We start from the raw sequence: 23,337 nt of genomic DNA, 5'->3' as shown, positions 1-23,337 counted from the left end.
TTCAAGTGATTATATGGCTAATATTCTTTAGACAACAAGCGGAAACCACTTACCTGGCGTCAAGAAGCAAGGAGAGGGATGCCAACATTCCGCACCAAGAGGAGTTGATCAGCTCAGAGTGTAGATTCTGTTCTCGTTCTGTTGTAATGAGTAACACAAAAAAGTTACTTTTGAAGAAACGATTATTGGAGGGGGGAAAAAAAAAAGCAATCCAGTCTAGTCACTTATTAAAGAACAAAGACTGTTGGTCATTAATAATTAAAACTTGGTGGACAAGTCATGCACAGACTGGAATTTATTTGTACCACAAATGGTTAAACTATAAAAAAGATTATGTATTTTTTATCATTATTATTAATGATTTCATAGGTGGGTAGCATTTAATTCGGGTCACCCCATACTTCCACGGCCAAAGAAAAATATTTTTGCAGGTCAAACTTCTATAGTACATAATTGAAGCTTCTGCCCACCAAGAAGTCAACACACCATACTCGACAGATTAGAGCTTAGTAAAAAAGACAAAGGAAGTTGGTGTCCACTGTAGAAAAAATTCTGAAATCACTGAGTTTTCACTCATTTTGCGACCAAATTTCAAACAATTTTTTACAATCCATAGGTAACCTTCTCAGCTATATTTTGAAAAAAAGTTTTTTAATTTTCATTGAGTAAAACGAATGTTATAATAAAATTACTGCGTTAAAAAATTCTCAAAATCTGTAAGGAACAGAGAGACGTTTTTTTTTTTTTGATTGGCTGTTAGTAACCATAGCAACTAAATCTGTTATGCCACCTCTAATTTTCTGAGAACGGCGGAGATGATGATGTAACAAGATATATATTTAAAAAAAAAAATAAAAAAATTTTTAAATTTAAAAAAAAAAATAAATAAATGAAAAAAAAAACTGTTGCTAATAATTCACCACTGTCTCAATCTGTTACTCAGCTCTACTGTCCTAATAATTCACAGGTAAAAGCCTAGAAAAATTATAAATTACATAGAAAAATGTGAGCATGAAAAATTAACATGGTTAAGATTTAAATCTGGAAAAGTAAAAGGACTAGTTGCTTAAACTGGAAAAAAAAAGATATTCTCATAAAAAATATGAACTTAAAATATTGCTGTATTAAGAATTGATCATATAATGTAAAATTGAATTTTTTTTTAAATTCTTGATGCTTCAATATTTTAAGTTATAAATCATATTTTTTTTTACTAGAATATCTTGTCTTTTTTTTTTCCAGTTTTAACTAGTCTTTTTACTTTTCCATGTTCAAATCTTAACCATATTACATTTCATGCTTGCATTTTTTTTATTGTAATATACACGTGTCGTAACAATAGTAAAAGAAGAAAATCAAGTCGAGGTTGGTTTAACAAACGAAGCGTATTAACATCACAGGTACAAAAGATAGGAAGATGGGTATAACTGACTAGTGCTCAGCTAGGCAGTGGAGTACTGTCGCTCCTTCTCACCGGTGTAGATATTACTGGTACTAATATATATATATATATATAATTATTTTTTACTATAATAATTAAATACCTACAGACACTAGTGTTTCATCCTTTCAGGAATCTTCAGTGCAGGGTGTCACGATTACTACCAGTCGAACGATTCAAACCCCGTATCACGAGACATCTCTGGCTCGATTAGCGGAGACCTAATCCATTCCGCTACCATTAAACAAATATATATATATATATATATATATATATATATATATATATATATATATACACACACATACGGAAATTACACCAGTTCTCACTCTCTCTCTCTCTCTATATATATATATATATATATATATATATATATATATATAGAGAGAGAGAGAGAGAGAGAGAGAGTGAGAACTGGTGTAATTTCCGTTATGCATAGAAAGGCTGATATAACAATATATAAATAATTGTACACACACACACACACATATATATATATATATATATATATATATATATACACACACACACACACACATACATGCGCACATTCAATTAATAAACTGTATAACCTGTTTCATCTTAAATTACTTCAATCTGAATCTATCCATTGCATTGTTTTGCTTCCTATAAACCTAAATTTCTTTCATAAAAAATTAAACTTTTGCAATACTTAAACCATAGGATATAAAATCATTTCTGACTTTAAAATTTTTAGCAAACGTTCATCTATAAGACAGTTTTGAAAGCTATTTAAATTCAATCATTTTATAAAAACACATTACACTATAAAACAATTATATTTTTATAACAATTTGTTCAATTAATAATTTAATCACCAAACAAGACTGTACTAATTATATTTCAACATATAACTTTCAACAATTTAACAAAAGTTAAAATTTGATTAATTTTTTTGTTAAAGAAAAAAGGCAAAAGTACAAAGAGCAACACTCGGTGGAAAAAAAGCTTAGAAAAAAATTTGTAATATCACTTCAGTGCATTATAGCAACATTTTTTTAAATCTAACATTTTCCAAAATAATGTTAACAAATGAAATGTTCAATAATTTTACATTAATCATCAATCAACTTTCACAAGATATTTCTTTTTTTACTTTTTTCTATTTTTACCTAAAAAAAAAAAAAGAAAAGATTTCTGCATACTTTATAGTATTCTAAATCAAATTCTAAACACTTTGCAATCTTGTTTTATGATGTCTTAGATTTATTGCTTTCATCTTCATATTTTCTTTGTTTACATCAGTCCTGCATATCTATTCACCTATATTTTAAAGAAACAATTAGCTGTATCTACTTTGCGTTGCCTCGTAGTGTATTGAATGTCAATTTATTTTTCTTTTCTCCTTTTAAATTATAGTTTTTCCCCCTTTGTTGTTGTTTCCTTTAATATTCATTTTGTCTTAAGCAAAGGGAAATAACTGCATATACAAATGCAGAGAAATGTCTTGCTTTTTTAAGATGGCAGCTATTTAAATAATTCCAATCGTCAGCCATGATTGGGTAGAAATGTGAATTGCTTAAGATTTCACAATTGTATTCCTCTTATCGCTGGACCAAGGATTAAACCTTTAATCTCCAGAAGAGTGTCACTTAAAACTGATTTTTATAAGTAAAGCCTCTTAATTATATTTTTAAATCAAACAGTTGAAGAGCTATGAAAACTAGAATGGTACCATTAAAACATGCAACCTTTTGTGCTCCAGAGTTTATTTTTCAAATAGCCATCACCATTCTCATTTCCGGTTATAAGTGCATAAGTTCAGTCATCATAACGATGTAATTTGCAATCCCTTCTAATCCATTCAGACAGAATAAAAATAGGAGGCATTACTTTTGTAATGCCTCCTCATACTAAGAATTTTATACATTACACCACCCCCTCACTACTAAATTTTATCCGTTATACCACTAGTGCTTATGGACATACAAGCAAGTAAAATGGACATTAAACTGAATATGATAAGGGGTATTTTATACTTTTGCTAAAAATAAAGTTTTAAAAATTAAAAAGAAAATTACTTTCAATATCTGTTCTTCCAACAGGTGTTTTTTGTTTTTTTTTTGGTATTTAAAAAAAAATTTTTTGCAATTAGTGAAAACTTACCTTCAGTTGGTGTAGTTGGACTCTTTTTCTGTTCGACCATCTCATCTTTGCCGCCTTCCTCTGCCTCCCCTTCAATGAGAAACTGAACGCTTTTGACAATCTCCATCAGGCAGTGGAAAGCAAGAGAGAGACCATAGCCATCGGAGATCGGAGGTGGTTCAATCTTATCCAGCATTTCTAAACTATAATAATAAAAAGAATAAAAACGGTGGGTGATTAAAAAGGTCAAGAATGAATCGGATGTGAAATTTGCTTTTTCATTATTTCTAACTAGCATATCTATAAAAGTGAGAATGTGTGACAACACTTCTCAACCTATATACTGAACAGTTTTGATCTGTGGACAACATTTTATTCAGTTTTCATCCTGAAAAAAGGAATGCTAAGGGGTCAAAAGTGAAATATTGGTACATCGAGGAGGGGGGGGGTCATCAGATTTTTATCTGTTAATCCTTTTATGAATGTGCATGAATGAATAGTTTAAATGACAGCTTCCTAAAGTAGGTTTGAAAATACATTTGGAAGATAGTGTCAAGCTGGCCTAATGGTTATAGTACTTGACTCAAGGAATTTAACTCATGTTTAATACCTACAGCATTTCTGTTTATCTTAAGAAATCTTAATTAAAATCTAATGTTTATGCATATTTTACAACCAGGCAGCGCTGGGTGCCTTGCTAGAAGGCATTGTGTGTATGTGCGAGTTTGTTCCCTATGAAATAGACTATTATTATTTAAATTTCACATAAATGTATCTTCTGTGTCTGGGAGTCTTCTTAGATGGTTTTGTATCGGAATGTCCCCAATCAATAATCAACAAAAGGCTGATTAAAGAAGGAACAGCCAGATTTTCAAAGTTAACACTCTTATACAGCCTAACACCACAAGTGCACTGGAGATATTTTATCACCGCACAAACAAAAGGGTCCAGCATATAAAATGAATAGTAGCTTCTTTGATAAGACAGGGGTGCATTCAAATGAATGTTTCTGTTTAGAGCACAACTGAACCAACACTTTTGCATTTTAAACTTTAACTTTTATAAAATCAACAATAGGTTCTCTACAGTGCAATGTAGACTAAAATATATTGTGGACTAAGTCACTGCAGGGGGGGGGTGAAGCTTCCTACCAGTGTATCGTAGTGAGTCCCTGACTAGATCAAGAAATCAATTTTGGAACAAAAAAAAAAGTTTTCACCAATTTCAATGACAATAAAAGTATTGATCATTGATCCTCATTTAATCCTGATCAATGTCAGGTCTCCCTGCTAGTTTATTAATAATTAACTTATCTAAAAGTCAATCCAGAATAAATGATTAAATGCTTTACAGCATTTCAACCCTTTAGGGTCATTTAATGTGAACTCCATTTTTTTTTCTTTTTGGTAAAAAGATTTTGCATTTGATTTGTTTTGTTTGGTTTGGTTTTTGCTTTACGGCATATCAACCCTTTTCAGGTTATTTAATGCCGAATCCAGTTATTTTGAAGAAAAATGTTTTAATAGAATATATTTGTTTTTGTTTTTTTTTTCAAGTCGGTTTCTATTTAACCCATAGTTGGGACCCTAACAGGTACTATCACTCCGGGTCAGAGTGGACCTGGGAGCAATGATATTTAAAGGGTGGCTCCACACTCCCCAAAGCCCGCAAACTGGGGCCTCACCATCGGATATAGTTTAAGGTCATATCCAGGACCTTTGTATCTGAGGTTCTTAATATTTTTCTAGTACTTAATAGCTTTTATTTTGTATGTAAATCATTTGCATATTAATTTCTTTTGGGTATCTATATAATGTATATAAAAAAAAAGGAAAAACAAATTAAACGAGGGGAGGGGGGGCATCGCCATCAAAAACGTGATGCACTCGTTTCATTGAGATAAATGGACATCTTCAGAAAAATTTTACCCAAAGGAAACCGGTAATTCTCTCATTTTCGATAATTTATTACTGTGTTTAATTCGTTTTTCCTTTTGTCTTTTCCATACATCTTGTCTCCAAAGCATTTCATTGCAGTGTTGCATATTTTGTTTTCAGTTTATTTGGCTCATAATATTGGATTTTTTTATTTTTTTTTTATTTTATAAGCACAAAAAACATTTACAATGAACACTCATCTAGCTACAACCACTATCAACAATTTCCCATATTCAAATATATCTGTGACTAAAACTAATCACAAATTCTATTAGCAAAGTTCTCTTCCTAGAACTGCCTGCCTGTGGAACTATACCACAGGACTTCTTTTCTATCGATTACAACATGGTTGCTTTGAAGTCCAATACAAACAAGTTCTTGTTGAGTCATCCTCTTAATCAAATTCTACCCAATTTACACCACTACTCATTAGTGTTGTCTCACCGACTCAGTAATCCTTATCCTTCTGTAGCCTTGATGAGTAGAGTCTTTCTTGCAAAAAAAAAAAGAAAAAGAAAAAAAAATTATTTATTTTTTTTTTTTTTTACATGGAGGTCACCACTTATGACCAGAAAGCCACTCGAGGATAAGGGTTAATGAGTGTACGATAGTCACCAACACAATAGCGTATCAATACTTATTGGTGAAAATAGGGTAGAAATGGATTATTTGGAAGTGGGGGGGGAGCTCAACAAAAACTTGTTTACATTGTCACCAGCTGGAAAGCAGGCCACTGGAACAGAGTTCCAGTTCGAGGAAAGAAGCTTTGTTTATGGAATTTGCATTTAGATAGAGTTGATGGTTGTTGTAGCTAGATACATGTTTTTTTTTTGTGCGAGTTTGAAAAGGGAGGGGACTATAGATTGAAGTTACAATGAGCACTTGCAATGAAAATAGATAGGCTCGCAACGTCTCTTCTGCAGTTGCAGTGAAGAAAAAAAGAGCATCACCAACTAGGTTTCAAAACCAGTTTTGAATTTTACTAGGACAGGATAGGGTGGTCTAAGCAGCTCCTTCCCATATATGTACAGTACTCCATTTCATGATAGCCTGGCATCAAAAACTCCTTCATGGTGCCAACATTTTTAGTATCTTTGTTGCATGTTAACACATTCTATCGTAAAGTATTTCACTGTATGTGACACATGACAAGTTGCACACAAGCAGGAATGAATGAGCGGCTTTTGTGTGGCCAATACAGACTCTAGAGAGAGCAACCTCAATTGTCAGTTGGATGAAGTATATTATGAGAGCATTGAAAACAATGTATTGAATGAACAAATTTTGATGACAGTTTACGATAAGTATTTGTTACATTGGATTTGAAGACTATGATGTAGAGGGAGAAGTTTTTTTTGCAGTGGATGTGTTCATTTTACGTCAAATTAATATGGAAAAGTGATCCTCAACTTTTTTTAAACTAATCTCTTCATATCTGGGAAACTACTAGTTTCCTGAAATTTGAAACATTTTCGTTTTCAGCACCCTCGAAAACCTGCAATAGTGGTAATTTTAAAGGATTTTTTTTAGGATGGAAAGATACTACACAATTACCTATGTTTCAATCACAGTCATTTGTTTTCCTAGATATGCATATGAATTACAAAATATCTGATATTTCCCCTAAACCTCTGGCCTTGATGGAGGAGAAACTAAAACTTGCTGCTATGGTTTCAAATGATCTGAAATAACAGCAAGGGGAGACTGGATTCCAAATATTTATGTTATGGTTATATCTCCCCGCTTTGGTTTTCATACATAAAGTAAATTTCAGTGTATAAAGATTGTTTTTTTTTTTTTTTACATGGGGGTCACCACTTATCAAGGTCCGAAGGGATAAGGGTTATTGCGTATACAGTAATCAATGAGATAGTATTGTAGTAATCATTAGTATTGGGGGTTTTGATAGAGTGTCTTACTTAAGGGGGCGGTTTGTCAGGAGTTTGTTTATGTTGGACTTGGAGACGTCCAAGTTGTAGTCAGGTGGGAAACAGGCAAGCGGCAGAGAGTTCCACTGGCGTGCAGTTCTAAGAAAGAAGCTTTGCTCATGGAATCTACGTTTGGATTTAGGCACAGATAAAGAGTGGGGAAAATTATTGACAGTAGTTTCAGCCAGACGGGTGTTTCTCGTGAAAGATTGGCGAGGAGGGACGAGGGATTGGAGCTCAGATGAGCCGTACCCTATTTCCAAAAGAGGGGAGATATAACATGAAAAATATTTGAAGCCAAGCCTCTCCTTGCTGTTATTTCATATCATTTGAAACCATAACAACAAGTTTTAGTCTCCCTTCCATCAAGGCCAGAGGTTTTGAGGAGATTATGCATATATATATATATATATATATATATATATACACTCTTATGAGAAAATAAAGAACATGTGTTTTCTAAAATTGGAAACTCAACTTTAAAAATATATACATACATCTATAATATAAATCTCACCTGTCTGTTTAAATGTATGTATGCCAACATGTACAATACGTAAAACAGGCAGTCATGTGTCTTGGTGCTTGTTAATTTTTGAATTGAGAGAAGCGTTCAAAAATGGTAAAAAATTTCAGTATATCAAACATGTGTAGTGCCATCCCTACTCTATACCTCTGAAACATGGACTTTGTACCGATCACATATAGAATTGCTCAAGAGATTCAATCAGCACTGCCTGAGACACATTCTTGGTTTAAAGTGGAATAGCTTTATCCCCGATACATGTCTTAAATAAGGCCAAAGCAACCAGTATTGTTACTATTGTTATTAAGAACCAGATGCGTTGGCCGGGTCATCCTGTCCGGCTTGATGACTATCGACTCCCAAAACAGTTGTTCTATGATGAGCTCCTTCTTGGCAAGAGACCCCAGCACAAACCCAAAAACCATTTTCGTGATAGCATCAAGGAGAGTCTGGTGAGCTTTCATGTTCCTGTTGACAGTTTAGAGTCCCTAGCGTATGATTGCAAGCAGTGGATAGCACCGATATACAGGGGCGCAGAACACTTTGAAGCAGCCAAGATACACCGAGCAAAGCTCAAGAGAGCATGTAAGAAATGCCAAACCTTGCCACTCAATCATGCAGATCTTTGAGGTGTGTGATCGAGTTCCGTTGTCTAAAGCAAGTTTTGTTAATCACATGAAAGTGCACGATAATACAGGTTCTGCTGCTGTAAGTTTCATCCAAACCAATGAACGTTTTTCAGTGTCATGTCTGCTTAAGGGTGTGCAAGTAGCTGAAGGGCTGAAAAGTCATCTTCGGGCACATGGACTTTTAGTGACTGAGGGAGTGGCTCTCGTCTGACAAGACGTTGCAATCATCATGTATGCCTAAAACTTTAGACAGAGGCGACGGATTTTCTCAAAATAAATATCATTTTGAAGTTGAAGCCCGACCCTTCAGACGACAAATATCGAAAAATTGGCTAAAAACATTAACTCCTTCACCCGCAACTGGACACTTTTCTACAAGCCCTTTTTTTGCCGATATTTTCCAAAGTCATCCCTTTTCAATTGACTAGCCTTAACTTAAGCCTTCTCAACTTCTAGTTTGGCGAAGGACGCAAAGGCAAAGATGTCACTTTTTTTCATGTTCTTTTCCTCCTTTGCGGTATGGGTTCGAGCCTGCCTGCCAATAGTTTTTTGCTCAACACACACCTCCAAACATCCAGGCAATGCCGGGCAACCAGGCTAGTGTATATATATATATATATATATGCTCTGAATATCATTGGATATCAGACAAATGTCATATTTGGTACTGTACCATTTATATTACATTATCGTCTATCCTGTTAGAGCTGGAAAAACATCACTCTTTGAATATTTACAAGAAAAACCATAAATATATCTTTCTGATGTATATACTTGACACGGATGTCATATTCCAAAAATCATATTTGATTAGTACACAAAAATATTTAGTTGTCAAAGGTCAACTAAAGATAAATTTTGTAGAGTTCTGTAACACCCTCTTTCTCATCCGTGTATGAATTAATCACTCCCATCTGTACACATCCTTGTCTCACCTTCAATCTCAAATAGTTATAATTAAAATAATAATCATTTAAAACCTAATTCAATGGGATTAACGAACACTTATGAGTAAAAAACAATTGCCCAATATTAATTTACTAATGTTGGTCCCTATTTGAGGCAATAGAATACAATAGACAAAATAACTAAATATGATCACATTTCTAGACCATATGTACCGGGTAATAATTTTTAACAAAAGCCTGCATCTGCACAAACAATAAAATAATTATCAAATGTACTAAAAGAAGCAATAAAATTACTTGTCAGGAAGAAAATATAATGCTTAAAAGGTCATTTTCAGCAAAGGTTACACAGATGTAATCAAAATAAGGTCAATCCAGTGAAACAACAACTATTAAAGAAAATGTCCTCACGGTGAGATTAAAGTGACACTCCCATCCCAAAAGGGGGGTTAAGACAGCCACAAATGCTTATATAATAACCTAGAAGCATATTGTCGTTGGTTTATGATTTGGATCCGATAAGAACTAATCCAACGAGTTCCCGTGCATGCATCTCCTAATACCCAACCATCCATAATCAAAGATATATTGTTATATTTTTATATATCAATTATTTTTACACTGACCCTTTGTAATTTTAAATAACTCTTATTTCTAAGTATTTTTTTTTTCAGATCCCAAAAATTAATTATGGAAAAAACTTAGTATCTTCCAACTCGGAAAAACTGTACAATTTTACCATCAAAATCAAGGACTCGATTCAAACCCAAAGAACCTATCGAAGACATTTAAATGTGAAAGATGCAACTATTGTGGGGATATCTAAAGGAAAACAGTTTTTGTCAACAAGCGCCAATCTTTAATAGAGGTAAAGGAAAACATTAGTAGAGAAATAAGGCCAGAAACTTTAGAAAAGGTTATGGGAGAGATAATAAAAAGAGTTTCAAATTTGTGAAGCAGAAAATGGAAGGCATTTGAAGGATGTTATTTTTCACATTTAACAATACAAGTTTCTCGCTTTTATTTGATGATCCTATAATTTCATGCATAATGTTAGTGTTAAAATAAAAATGTTATTTAAAATTAAAAATGGGTCAGTGACTTTTGGCCCACCCTGTATATAAGTCTGTTGCCGTTCTTTAAATACATCTTTAAAACTTTTTTTTTTTTTTTTAAATATAAATATCAAATATATCAAGCATTAAATATGAAGTATCAAAATCCTCTGGATAGGCAAAACTTGTTTGATCTCTCTTCAACCATATAGAGAGTGAGCTTAATAGAAAGACAATGGAGAGGAAGTTGTTCACCAAGGCACACAAAAGGAAACTCAAATAGGATTATTAATCAAGGTGTGGCAGGAACTGGAACAAAAGGACCAAACAATAAAGGTTAATATATCTAGAGTTAGCTTTAGCAATGACGTTTGTAACAATTTACAACAGTTTATGAACAATTTTGAGTTTGCGACAGTTGAGAACAGTTTCCAGTTACAGGGAGTAGAAGAGAGATCATAAGTGAGAGCAGATGGAGAGGAGCCGACGTCAACCAATGACAAAGAAACCTCGATAAAATACGTAGATGCAGACCGCAATGCTTAGAGGTTTGTTTTCTCAGACACACACCCACAAAGAACCCAACTGACATCCACTGAATGTTTTCTATTTTCTTTTGAGTTGTTTAATGTTTTTATATACTTGTGAACCCATGCATGTCCCCTTCAGCAACCACTAATGTGAGAGACGACAACACAACCAAAAGAGAAGATGAAAGAGTAGACCATGTAAACAGTGTTGGGTCTGCGATTGATGACTAAGACGGAGCATACGTGGTTCTACAATGGTTAGACACAAGACCTCCGCAGGCCAAAGTCCTAATTGGCAACCACTTGACCACTAGCATTTCTTATCCAATATTCAATCATGTTCGACTGTAACATCCACTTGGCATGAAAGATGAGATGGCCTAATTCCTTATCTTAGATATTCAAAGATAAGATTTCTTTCTCAGGAGAGAAATGGTTCGAATAAATCCATACGGATTAATTTTATTTGCAGCTGTTCAATGAATCCATAATCCAATACGGACACTTGGATCATTCATACAGAGATGCACTTAATTCCAGACATTTTATATTGTTTGGGATCAATTCAACTGAGCTATGGATACTGCATGACTCAATTATTTGTTTATTCATCCGATACATAAGCAGGTTATCAGCAACAAAGACGTAAACACCACAAATTTTGTAAAAAATAAAACATTTTTATTGTTTTTTACTTAAGGGTCACTGGTTATCATGGCTTGGAGGCCATTCTAAGATAAGGATTGATGCGTGTTAGGGAAACGGAGATCTGTAATGGTAGGACTTGGCTATGGTTTGATCATAAAAAAGAATGGCTCCATGAGAACTTATTTTCATTAAACTTCAAAACTACCATGTTATAGTCAACTAAGAAGCAGCCTCATGATATTATGTTCCACAGACGAACAGTTCTAGGAAAGAACCTTTGTTCATGGAATTTTGTTTAGTTTTGTCCGGGCATAAAATATGCTTAAATATCATATTTTAATTTGCCCAGATTTTGTACATATTATTACAGTCGTGATTTCGAACATGACTGATTCAATATTAAACATTAAAAACTAAGATGAATATACAAAATGTGCAAGAATATTTTCAATTTGACCCATTTTTGACCCCTTAAAAACAATTATAACCGGCTAAAGACCAATAAAATAACGGTTCATAAAAGTCCAATCATTTGAGGCCCCCTAGTGCTACTATGCGACTTAGTTTCGGAGGAAATAGAGTTTGAAAATGTGGAGACAGACATATAGCTTTTTATATATTAGATTTAAAATTTGTATAGATAGAGGATTGCAAAATACTTTCCGGAGCAGTGGAATGATCCAACCATTTTTCAGCAATTTTGACAACAGATCTGGTGTAGGTCTTCTATTTAAGGCCAGGAGTGAAGGTCAATCTTAGAAGCTTGTTAAAGCAGGGAGCTTCAAGATAAGAACCATTCATTTCATTTAGGGCAAAAGTAGGGATTAGAGTGTTGATAATGAAAAAAATAGAAGTTTGGTTTTGAATACATTAAAAAGGTATTCAGCCATTTTCTACCTCATTGTACCATATGCTCAAGGTCAGAGAGTTATTAGAAAGATCTTGATCTTTTCCTGCCTTTGAGCTGTTGTCATAGATGGTTGTATTTAACAACTAGTTCTACGTATCCAATGTCAGCCAGGATTCATTAATGCTATTTTAGTTTTACGTTTAATTTAAAAGTAGGAATCATCTCCTTACATTTTGAGTTATTTGGGTCATTATTTAAAAATGGTCTCCATTGTAATAATCTTCCTTGCTAGAATAATTATTGGGCGGAGGTGGGGGGTGGGGGAATATTCAAGCAAATTACACTTTTTTTTTTTTTTTTTTAAATTTAAAGAACATTTTAAGAATCAAATATCAATTTGTCAAATGGCCTCCATGTTAAATCTAGAAATGGGATTTATATCCCATCCTGTTGCTCTTAGTTTTATGTTGTGAATGAAAAACTTAATAAATTGCATTCGTTTCAGTTTTTTTATTGTCAAAAAAAATTAAAAGAATCATTTTGAAATCGGAAATTAGGTTCCATTTTTTCCGATTCCAATTACCCAAAAAGTTTTGATTTCTCCGATTCCCAATTAATCATCCCAACATTATCATGCTCTTATTTTAATATTTTCTTTATAATCGAACACTTTGCTGGAGTTCTCTCCCATGAACCTTACACAGGTGTGTGAGTGTATAAGATTTTTCGTGAAACAGAAGTTTTTTAATGTCTTTTTAAAGAAAACAAATGGAATCGTGTGGAGTCGGGTAAAACTATAGAAAAAGATGGGAAAAGAAGGGAACTTTAATAAGTTATGATATTTAATACAAAACGAATAAACTATTTGGATAAAAAGATGACATCCAATCTATCTTTCAACACTTTCAACACTTATAGTACCTCAAATGTGTTCATTATACTGATTGTTAAATTATTTTTAAATAAATTTTAAATTATTGTTATGGTTATAATTATTTTCTTTATCTTTCATAAATAAAAAATTTAAGTTTCATCTGAAATCACTTTTACTGGCAAAAATCACTAAAAATGACCTCAAAGTGTTTAAAGTGATCATTTTGTTGTTGGCCTATTTTTAATTCCTTTGATCCATATGCCTTTCTGATCGTCTAAACCCCCAACCTCCGATCTAGCTGGGTGCTTGAAACTTGCTTTTCCAATCCCCCCCCACCCCCATGATAGAATGATATATTGAGGGCCTTTTGTTTTTAGTTTGGTTTTGTCCCCTTTTTGGTTTTTGTGTCTTTTTTAATGTTTGTTTTATTGGGATGATTTTTTAGAATTATTTCTTTTCCTTTCCTTTTTATATATATTTTTATTCATCATTTTTCTTATCCTTTTCTTTTCCACGTATTTTAATGCTGTTAATTTATTTTGTTTTCGAATATCATGTGACTGCTCTCTACCAAGATATGCTGTATATTTTTTCCAATTTTTATTACTTTTGTAGAGGCAGCATCACCTAAAGAGGTCCCTAGTTACTTGTAACTGGCTGACTGAAACATGCTCATAAATGTGTAGTAACATAAATGCTTATGTAAAACAAATAGCGTACATGTATATACACACAATCTATAATATAGATCTCACCTGTCTGTTTAAATGTATGTATAAATGCATACATATATGTTTGTATGTTTGCCTAACACTTTCGACAGAGGTGACGGATTTTCACGAAAACGGTATCGTTTTCAAGTTCGACCCTTTGGACGACAAATATCGAAAAATTGGTTAAAAACATTAATTGCTTCACTTTCAACTGGGCAGTTTTGCACAGGGAGGGTCTGGTTTTTTGCAAGTCCTTCAACCATTGCGTTCACAACATCACTTAAAAGGTGTTTATTTCGACCGCCCGTGACGTCACAACCATGGTAGGCACATCAGAAAAACATTTTTTTTTTCCACCTCTTTTCCTCTGGCGCGTTACAGGTTCGAGGCTGCTTACTACTTACTATTTTTTTTTTTTTTTCTCAACACACACTTCCAAACACCTGAGCAACACCGGGCACCCAGGCTAATTAAATATAAAATGAAGGTCAGAGGTTACATCAGCTGAAACATTGTGCAAACCACACTCAAGATGAGAACAGTAGTCCAAATAATATGAATTATCATTCCTTATCTCAAAAGTTCAAAAACATAGGACACTGAGGTTTGCAACCAAAGTCATGTATATTATTTAGAAAAGAACCAAGTATTAAATAACATTAGTCATATTTTATTTTCAATCATATTCTAAGTCTTTATTATGATTAATAGAAAGAAAAGAATATACAGAGTGGGGGTAGTGGCAGAGGTATAGGTATAGTTCGTTTTTTTTGTTTGTTTTTTTTTTAACTTTAGATTGGCAAAGTAAGGGAGATAACTAGTACTTAGTTTTTTTTTCCGTTTTTTAATATATTCAAAAAAGTTTTTTTAAATATATTTGAAAAAAATGTTCTAGTAATTTATTTACAAAAACAGGCTTTAAATTTTTTTTGGAAATAATGAAACGGTTCCTATTGGCTAATCAAAAAAAAAAAAAAAAAAGCGGGGGGGGGGGCAAGTTTCTTTGTTACTCCCAATGGAAAAATTTGCAAAAAATGTTTTTATTTCCATTTCAAATTAAATAAAAGATGTTTTGTGAATATCAATCAATTGTTAAAAAAAAAAAAAAAAAAAAAAAAAAAAAAAAAAAAAAAATTCGAAAAATATCTCATCCTGTAGGAAAATTAATGTTACTCCTCTTCAATAACAAATCTCAACTTCAATGTTCTGTCAGCTATTTAACTACCTATTTGTTCTCATATGCAAATAAATGCTACTTATAAAAAAAGAAAAAAAAAAAAACTACAAACAAGTTTTTTCTTAGACTGAAAATAGTGTGATGTGCAAAGCAGTTCACATTCTCCTTATCATAAAAATCATTAAATCTAGTATTGAGTCGATTGTTGGGGAAAAAAAAAAAATCAATGTAAGCATTAAAAAATGTTTTATGTTAAACTAGCGGCTGCACCACGTCAACACACATAACGCCGAGTCAAACACAAAATCGAGTACACTCAACATCTTACTATCAAGGCTTATCCTGTGAACTCTAGAGTATGGGAAATTCCCATATGCACAAAACAAAATCACTGAAAAAACAAAAATACCCTAACTAAGAGTAAGGATAATGAGTATACGTTGGATAAAATGATGGTTAAAATTATTACGAACTTGCCAGGATTCGACCCTGGAATCTTCTGATCCGTAGTCAGACATATTATCCATTGCGCCACAAGTCCTGTCTGTATGCCGAAAGATGTTATCGCGACTGTATACAGACAGTGCTAAATTCCATTGACATGGGCAGATAACTTTTTTGACAAATTTACGAAACGGCCCAAAATCCTTATTTCGGGTTTTTGTGTGACTGTGTTGTTCGTTACGAACCATATATAGATAAGGACAATCTAGGAACTTACACCTTTTAGGGGAAAAAATAATTTTTCAATTCGATGCATCCGTTCCAAAATTTTATTGGTTATAGGCACACACACATAAATAAAACATTTAGAATTTAATAGTATAGATAATTATTATAGGAGGAATCATATAGAGTTAATATTTTATTTTAAGCATCTACACTCGAGAAATACATTATTCAAATATGTAAACATTGCTTAAAAACTAACATAGAAGTCTTGTAGATGCTTCATATTGGCCATGTAAGTTTTTAGCAATTTTTACATATTTAAATCTTGGGCGGACATTGGGAATCTGAGGCTTAAGCCTTACCTTATAAATTCCACAATTTTCACTTTTTTTTAACTTTTTTCTTGTTAATATCATCCAATAGAGACTTATGTATCAGATAATTAAAAAGAAATTAAAAAAAAACTTTTTAAAATCATTTTTTATTTTTTTTTCTACTCTAAAATATCCGGACATAACTCAGCGTTTACTAACAATTTAATAAGAGAAACATGTTCCGAGGTAACGCTGAGTTACGTCCGGTTATTTTAGAGTAAAAAAAAAAAAATGGACCTTAAGTCCGTGTTTAATTTACTACAACGTTATAATAGAAAACTGAACAAACTGTGAAAAGTCATAAAAAATGATTTTAAAAAGTTTTTTTTTTTTAATTATCTTATACATAAGTCTCTATTGGATGATATTAACAAGAAAAATGTTTTAAAAAAGTGAAAATTGTGGAATTTATAAGGTAAGGCTCAGATTCCCAACGTCCGCCAAATCTTGTATTTCTCATGTTTAGATGCTTAAAATAAAATAAATATTAACTTAAAATGACTTCGTGTAATATTTAACATAAAACATTTTTAATGCATATATAGATTTTTTTTTTCTCGCAATCAACTCGATACTAGATTTAAAGCAGGCAACCCTTCATTTTCTTTTCTATTCTTAGAGTAGGTAACATTTAATTTTTTATTTTAATTCACAGAAGTGTTACATTTTCTAGTAAGAGACAGTGTTAATAAATTGCAATAATCAAAAACATTTTATCACAGTAAGAAAAGGCAGTCTTGTTTGTGGTTATCATATTTGGTCTGTTTTTTTTTACTTGAAATAAAAAGTAACAACATTCATAGGTTGTTGACTGTTCTCTACACTCCAGTTGATTATAAAAAAAGTCCTTACCTATCAGGACACTCAGATCTTTTTTCTGAACCTTGCAGTTGTTAAAAGTATGTCAGTATAATTTGCTAATCTACACATGGGAGTTAAAAAAAAAAAAAAAAAAAAAAAAAAAATCTGAAATTCTTTTTTCCTCAGGCATATGATGAAGTTCTCCAGGGCAGAGTTTCCCAACCAGGGTTCCACAGAACCCTGAGGTTCTGTAAGAGCTTATTAAATGTTATTACAATAAATTCTGATAAATATTTGCAAAGGCTTTTCTCTCCTCCAAAACCTAATTTTCTTATACAGAAATATTTTTTGGAAATTTTGGGAGTACAAGAACATTTTCAAACTACCCCATCATTTTAAAAAAAAATAAATAAATAAAAAAAATTAAAAAAAAAAAAAAGTAACAGAGAATATATTTGCAGAATACATTGGCAACGTTAAAACCGACTTAATAGTAATAGGACATAAAACTGTAGGTAAGCGATCCATATGCAACCAAGTAACTTGCCTAATGACTACAAGCACAGCAGCCTATCAATTTCTTAAATAAAATAAAAAATATTGCTTGAATTATGGAAGAGAAATAAACCAAGATTGCAAAATATTTTCTTATAAATAAAGGGGTTCCTTGGGATACCACTATTATTGGAAGGGTTCCTCGAAAGGTAAAAACATTGGGAAACATTGCATTAGGATATGCACATAAACAGACGAATACGTTGCAGATGTTAAAGAAATAAGGCCTACAGAAAATAGTTCCTTTTCCAGGTTGTATTTAAGAATGTAGGCTTTTGCATCATAAGATCTTTTTTGTGACTAATCACGGCTCTGCATCATCAGAACTCCCTTTATTCAATAACAGAAATCCAATAAAAGAGAAATGAGAAAGATCCATATTTTTGTTCTCAGCATGGAAAGATTAACAGAAAAGAAAACTGGGAGGTGGCCTATGCTGTCAATTAATACTTACAACACTGGTTTTGTCTGTCCTTGTGGGATGGTGAGAATGAAGGGAATCCAGATGCCACGGTACATGAAAGCTGGCTGTGGGGAGACACCACTCCCTACAGGCAGACCCCCCACCATTGCTGGGGGAGTTCCCTGCATGTCCTGGGCTTTGGAACCTACAAAAGAATTTGAAGTTTCAATAGAATAAAAGTTTAAACAAAAAAAACCTAACTGGATACGATGAAGCATATGAACACTAACTGGTTAGTTTGTGTGTGTGTGTGTGTGTGTGTGTGTGTGTGTGTGTGTGTGTGTGTGTGTGTGTGTGTGCGCGCTCATATCCTCTAAAAATATTATCTTGGATTTTCAAAGTTAGACCCAAATAGCAATCTGCCCAATATATCTATACTCAATATATTTCATTTTTGACATAAGTGCTATAATTCACTATAGTTTTTTTTTCTGAAAATACTTATTCCAGCCAAGAAAATTGTTCAAGTGAAGACATTTCTCCTTACTCACCAAAAAAAGATTAAAGGGAAGTCACCTTGTGTAATTATACAGTTCTCTCCTTCGAAAACTAATATATATTAGGCGGAGAAAACTCCAAAGTGCTCAATTAAGAAGATTAAAAAAATAAGAGCATTAATATTTATTTATAAATGCATTACAGAAGATTGTTCCACTAGCCTGCTTCCCAGGCGACTACAATATGGTAACTTTTAAGTTGAATGTAAACAAGTTCTTATTGAGCCATTCACTTAAATGATCCAATTCTACCCAATCTACCACCTCACATTCATTAACCCTCATCCTCGAGTGACTTTCAGGCCTTGATAAATGATGACTCCCTTGAAAAACAAAATCTTCCTTGATATTTAACACTTGTTAACATTTAAGAATAATTCAAGATTTCACAAAAGAAACACAAACCTTTGTATAAAACTAAATATAGCTCGCATTACAACCCTTACAAGTAGCAGCCATGTTTCAAAATTCATAATGATTGGTTAATTAGTTTAGGAGTGAATTCTCTACATGCAAATGTATGAGCAACTTAAATTTATATGAATGCATAGATTTATAGAGATTTAAAAAAAAAAATGGATCAACTATAGTCAAGGGTGACCCAAAGGTTCCCTTTCCAGTGGTTACTACAAAAATGTAATAGAGGATTCTTTTTCTTTGATTCTCACCTTATGCTTAGAGTCTAGTAAGCTGAAAACAAGTTTGAATTTTCGGCCCAACTCTACTGAGTTTCTGGCCCGTAAGCAAACACTATTTCCTTAAAATCCGACAAAAGTTGTGCTTGATGGTTGTTCACACAATTCAAATACTGTTACATGATCTCCCCTCTCAGGAAAGGTCTAACATCTCACAAGTTACCAAATAAAAAACATTTGTTTGTTTTAGTGTAATCGGAAATCAAAACAGTACAATGTACAGTTTTGATTTCCGAGAACTAACTTGTGAGAAATGCACACCTTTAAATTCAGAGTGCATCTTTTTTAAAAAAAGAGCCGGCCTTGCTTCTTGTGGCAGGGTGGGGAACAAACATTACACAACAAGTTACTCCATGCATATTTTGTCATAGAGACAAATGCTTGATAGACAAAGCTCTGACATCTGTCAACTGAATTAGTAAACTTTAAAAAAATTTACAATAAAATAAACATTATTTTTAAACCAATGTCCAGTTTACAATGCATTTTTATATAAAGAATTATAGAATTATACCTTTCTTCGTTTGTTAATTCTACGACATCTAGCAACTGATTTTGTAAACACCCACAAAATTATTAACCATCTCACAACTCCAAGCACCTTTTTAATGTGGATATAAAATCATAATCATTTGACATAATGGCAGTTTTACAAGATGAGATACATTGGATAATTTTCAGATATTAACTTCCAAAGTAGCCTATTCCTCTATTCTTTCACTGTGGTCATACCATCAGTTTCCTGTTCTGCATACTCTCCTGATATAACATTCTTCCAAGGTCATCATAACCAAATCTGTCTTAGATAACACTTCCACCATATAATTCTAATACTACTTCTCTTCATGCAACGCATGCCTTCAACTCTCACTTTACTTTTATAGATCAGGGTACAACTGTCCAATAGAGTCTTCCATTAGTAGATAGTGGTTCATCCGGCAGGGGGATGTGATGCGTCTAGTGTGTTAGGTATAAGTTAGTGTTAAGTTCATGCTTGGATGCCTTCTCGCTTCCAGCTAACAGCGCTCGCTAACCTTGTGAAAAAAGAGAAGCTATGCATGTCTTCCCTGCCAGTACATAGCCTCTCCATCATCAAGACTCCTACAGTGCCTCCACGTTGGCCACACACGGTAACTGGGTGCCTTGCAGCCCCAGGATAAACCTGTAGGAGATCTGAGTAGTAGGGGGCCCCAGAGGTAGTGTGTTATGGCCCACCGATGTGTGGACATGCCCTGACACACTACCAACCCCTATCCCACTGTCTTGTGAGTGCTCTTGGTTGGGCAAAGACTAGGGAAATCAACCCCCCAAATCAAACACCACTGCCTTGTGGGCCTTATCACAGCAAAAGGCTAAGAGATGAGAACTGACTTCAAATCCTACTGCTGCCTTGCAGTTTTCCTTAAAAGGCTATGAAACCTCATCCAGAAAAAAAAAGGCGTAGTAGCGGACATGATAGGGCGACTGTTTACTTCACTTGGATTACTTTCGGCCAGAAGCTGCAACCTCCTTTGCTGCCAGTTGTCGCGGGTTCGCTCCACTGGAAATGAGCATTGGAGGTTCAGAGGATGTTTATCTGATGTGCAAAAGATCAGACACCTAAATTGCACAAGGAAGTTAGGAGCCAAGGTGGAAAGTCCTGTACGAAAGGATAAAGCACTGAGGTCCCGACTAGTTATCGTCAAAGCTGACGGACTGCATGATGACGAGGAGTGGTTCATGCTACAAAGTCGGAAACCTTGGAACAAATAAAACATCTTTTTACACTCAAAATTGCTGAATTATGAAACAAACAGAATCTGTTTGGACTCAAACTAAACATCCATACATTTGATTGCTATCCACCAGATAGATTGCGGATTTGGGAAGTACAAGGTTCAACCAACTGTCAGGATTTTAAAAATTTCCACTCCAAGAATTTTAAAATATCTGACTACTTATTTTAAAGTTTTCACATATTCAGACTAATGACTTCAGTGTGCAAGGCAAGCAATCTTTACAAACTGGAGGTATTCAACCATCACTGCTTATACTGCATCCTCCATGTCTACTGGGAAAAGGTTATCTCCAACAGTAAAATTCGCACCAAGTTCCCCTTCCTCTAAAACTCTCCTTACCAGATGCCTCCATTGGTTCAGCCACATCTTTCGATGATACCCAGGTAACTTCATCCATTAGGTCATCGACCGAGCACCATTACCAGGAAGAAACTTCTCGGTGGTCAACTCAAAATCTGGCTCAGGCCAGTGAAGCAGGATGCTGAACTCATTATGGGCTCTCACCTTTTCAAAGTCCATCGCTGGAATCACAAATGGCTTGCACTCATAATGGAAGCAACCCTGAATTGCAGTGCTTGGTCAGCCAGTGTTTGAGACATGGTAAATTTGTTGGAAAAAGCTGTCCCAAATGACCCAGGGTGAACGCCACAACCATTTCCATGATGAGGATTCTCCAGAAATCAAAAATAGGGCTCCAACTCTGTAATTCTACTGTACACAATGATTGTATTATGTTTTGATGCTATAAAAGAATTGCGAGAGGAATAGACGTGTTGAAAAAAAAAAAAAAAAAGCTTACCTAGGGCTGCATTAGGTCCACCTGTGTTTGTGAGAAACATACACTGAATAAACGAACCAATGGCATTCACCAAATCACGGAAAATCTTTGTGGAGTGCGGTTTCATGTCGTAGCTTTCACAGAATGACCTATAAAAACAAATGGTATTAGTTTTTAATGCTTAAATATCTGTCGTATATCTTGTAAATAGGAATATTGTGCATCATTTGTTATGGTTTAAAATCAAGCTTAACAAAGTAATCAAGGGAAGTAACTGCAACAAATGAATTTTAGGAATTATTGCCCTTGGATTCATTTTTTTTTTTCTCCCTTTTCTCTACTGTTAAGATTTGTAGATATAACAAACAAAAAAGACAAACAAGCATGGCAACAATCTCTCAACCAGAAACGTGATTTTCAATAAACCTAATTCTTATATATTAAAAAAAAAAAAAAAATCTATAATTGCATGATGGAACTACAAAATCTTTTAAATATTAATAAATCTTCTATATATTTCCAGAAAAATATTACATTCAATAAGTTCATCATGGTAAACTAGATGTTGGTGTATGTTGTTGCAATAATGTTCAACTAGATAGAGTTGAGCTGGGGGTTTTTTATAGTCTGCACGACATCCTGAATCATGGTGGCTCATGCAGGATGGTCCTGCGTAAATTCATATGCGAATCAATTTTTAGTCATTTCTTTAAAACTGATCAACTAAATCTGAGAACTGAGCCAAATCCCTCTGGTGTCGTTGACCATGCACCCTACACTATGTGATGCATAAAATAACCCAGTTCGCAACAACCTCTCCATAGTAAATGACCGTCCATGCATAACGAAAAGTCAGACCCATTAAGAGAAATCTTGTTAATATGCATGGGATCTAAAAGGAATAAACCTCGATAAACTACCATGTTATTCCCATGAGTATCAATAGTTCCTGCATAAAAATAATGTCAGTATTTCTTTGGAGTCATTTTTTGTTATACTATTATCTTGAGTAGCCTTAACATTTTATCCAGAGTAGCCTTAATATTTTATCCAGAGTAGCCTTAATATTTTATCCAGAGTAGCCTTAATATTTTATCCAGAGTAGCCTTAATATTTTATTCAAAGCAGTCTTAATATTTTATCCAAAGCAGTCTTAACATTTCAAACTGTTCAAAATTTCCAAATTTGTAGCAATAAAATTCTGTAAGCGTAAAGATACTGTATTAACAAAACAAAATACTTTGAAAAATTATTGGATTAAATCATCTATTTTCCCTTAATTTGATGACTTGGTTAAACTGACATAATAAAATCTGACAATAATAAACATAAATGTTAAAAGAATACACAAATGCTTCAAAAAAAATAAAAAAATAAAGTTTACTTTTTATGGATGTCTGGC

At 33.5% G+C, this 23,337-nt stretch overlaps 1 protein-coding gene across 1 annotated transcript in view; it reads right to left on the bottom strand.

Moving 5' to 3' along the window:
- The window catches only part of LOC145256176 (protein MON2 homolog), a 1,437,553-nt gene that overhangs the window by 1,286,811 nt on the left and 127,405 nt on the right, over positions 1-23,337 (bottom strand). Inside the window, exons 12-15 of the mRNA XM_080114764.1 lie at positions 21,957-22,084; positions 18,179-18,332; positions 3,569-3,750; positions 54-138 (exon numbers count right to left, since the gene is read on the bottom strand). Coding sequence (XP_079970890.1) covers positions 54-138; positions 3,569-3,750; positions 18,179-18,332; positions 21,957-22,084 — 549 coding nt within the window. The remainder of the gene's footprint in view (positions 1-53; positions 139-3,568; positions 3,751-18,178; positions 18,333-21,956; positions 22,085-23,337) is intronic.

This window comes from Euprymna scolopes, chromosome 32 (assembly GCF_053919585.1).
Source record: "Euprymna scolopes isolate OS-2025 chromosome 32, ASM5391958v1, whole genome shotgun sequence".
Lineage (NCBI taxonomy): Eukaryota > Metazoa > Mollusca > Cephalopoda > Sepiida > Sepiolidae > Euprymna > Euprymna scolopes.
The sequence above is the reverse complement of the archived record's forward strand: the minus strand, read 5'-3'. Positions and strand labels throughout refer to the sequence as shown.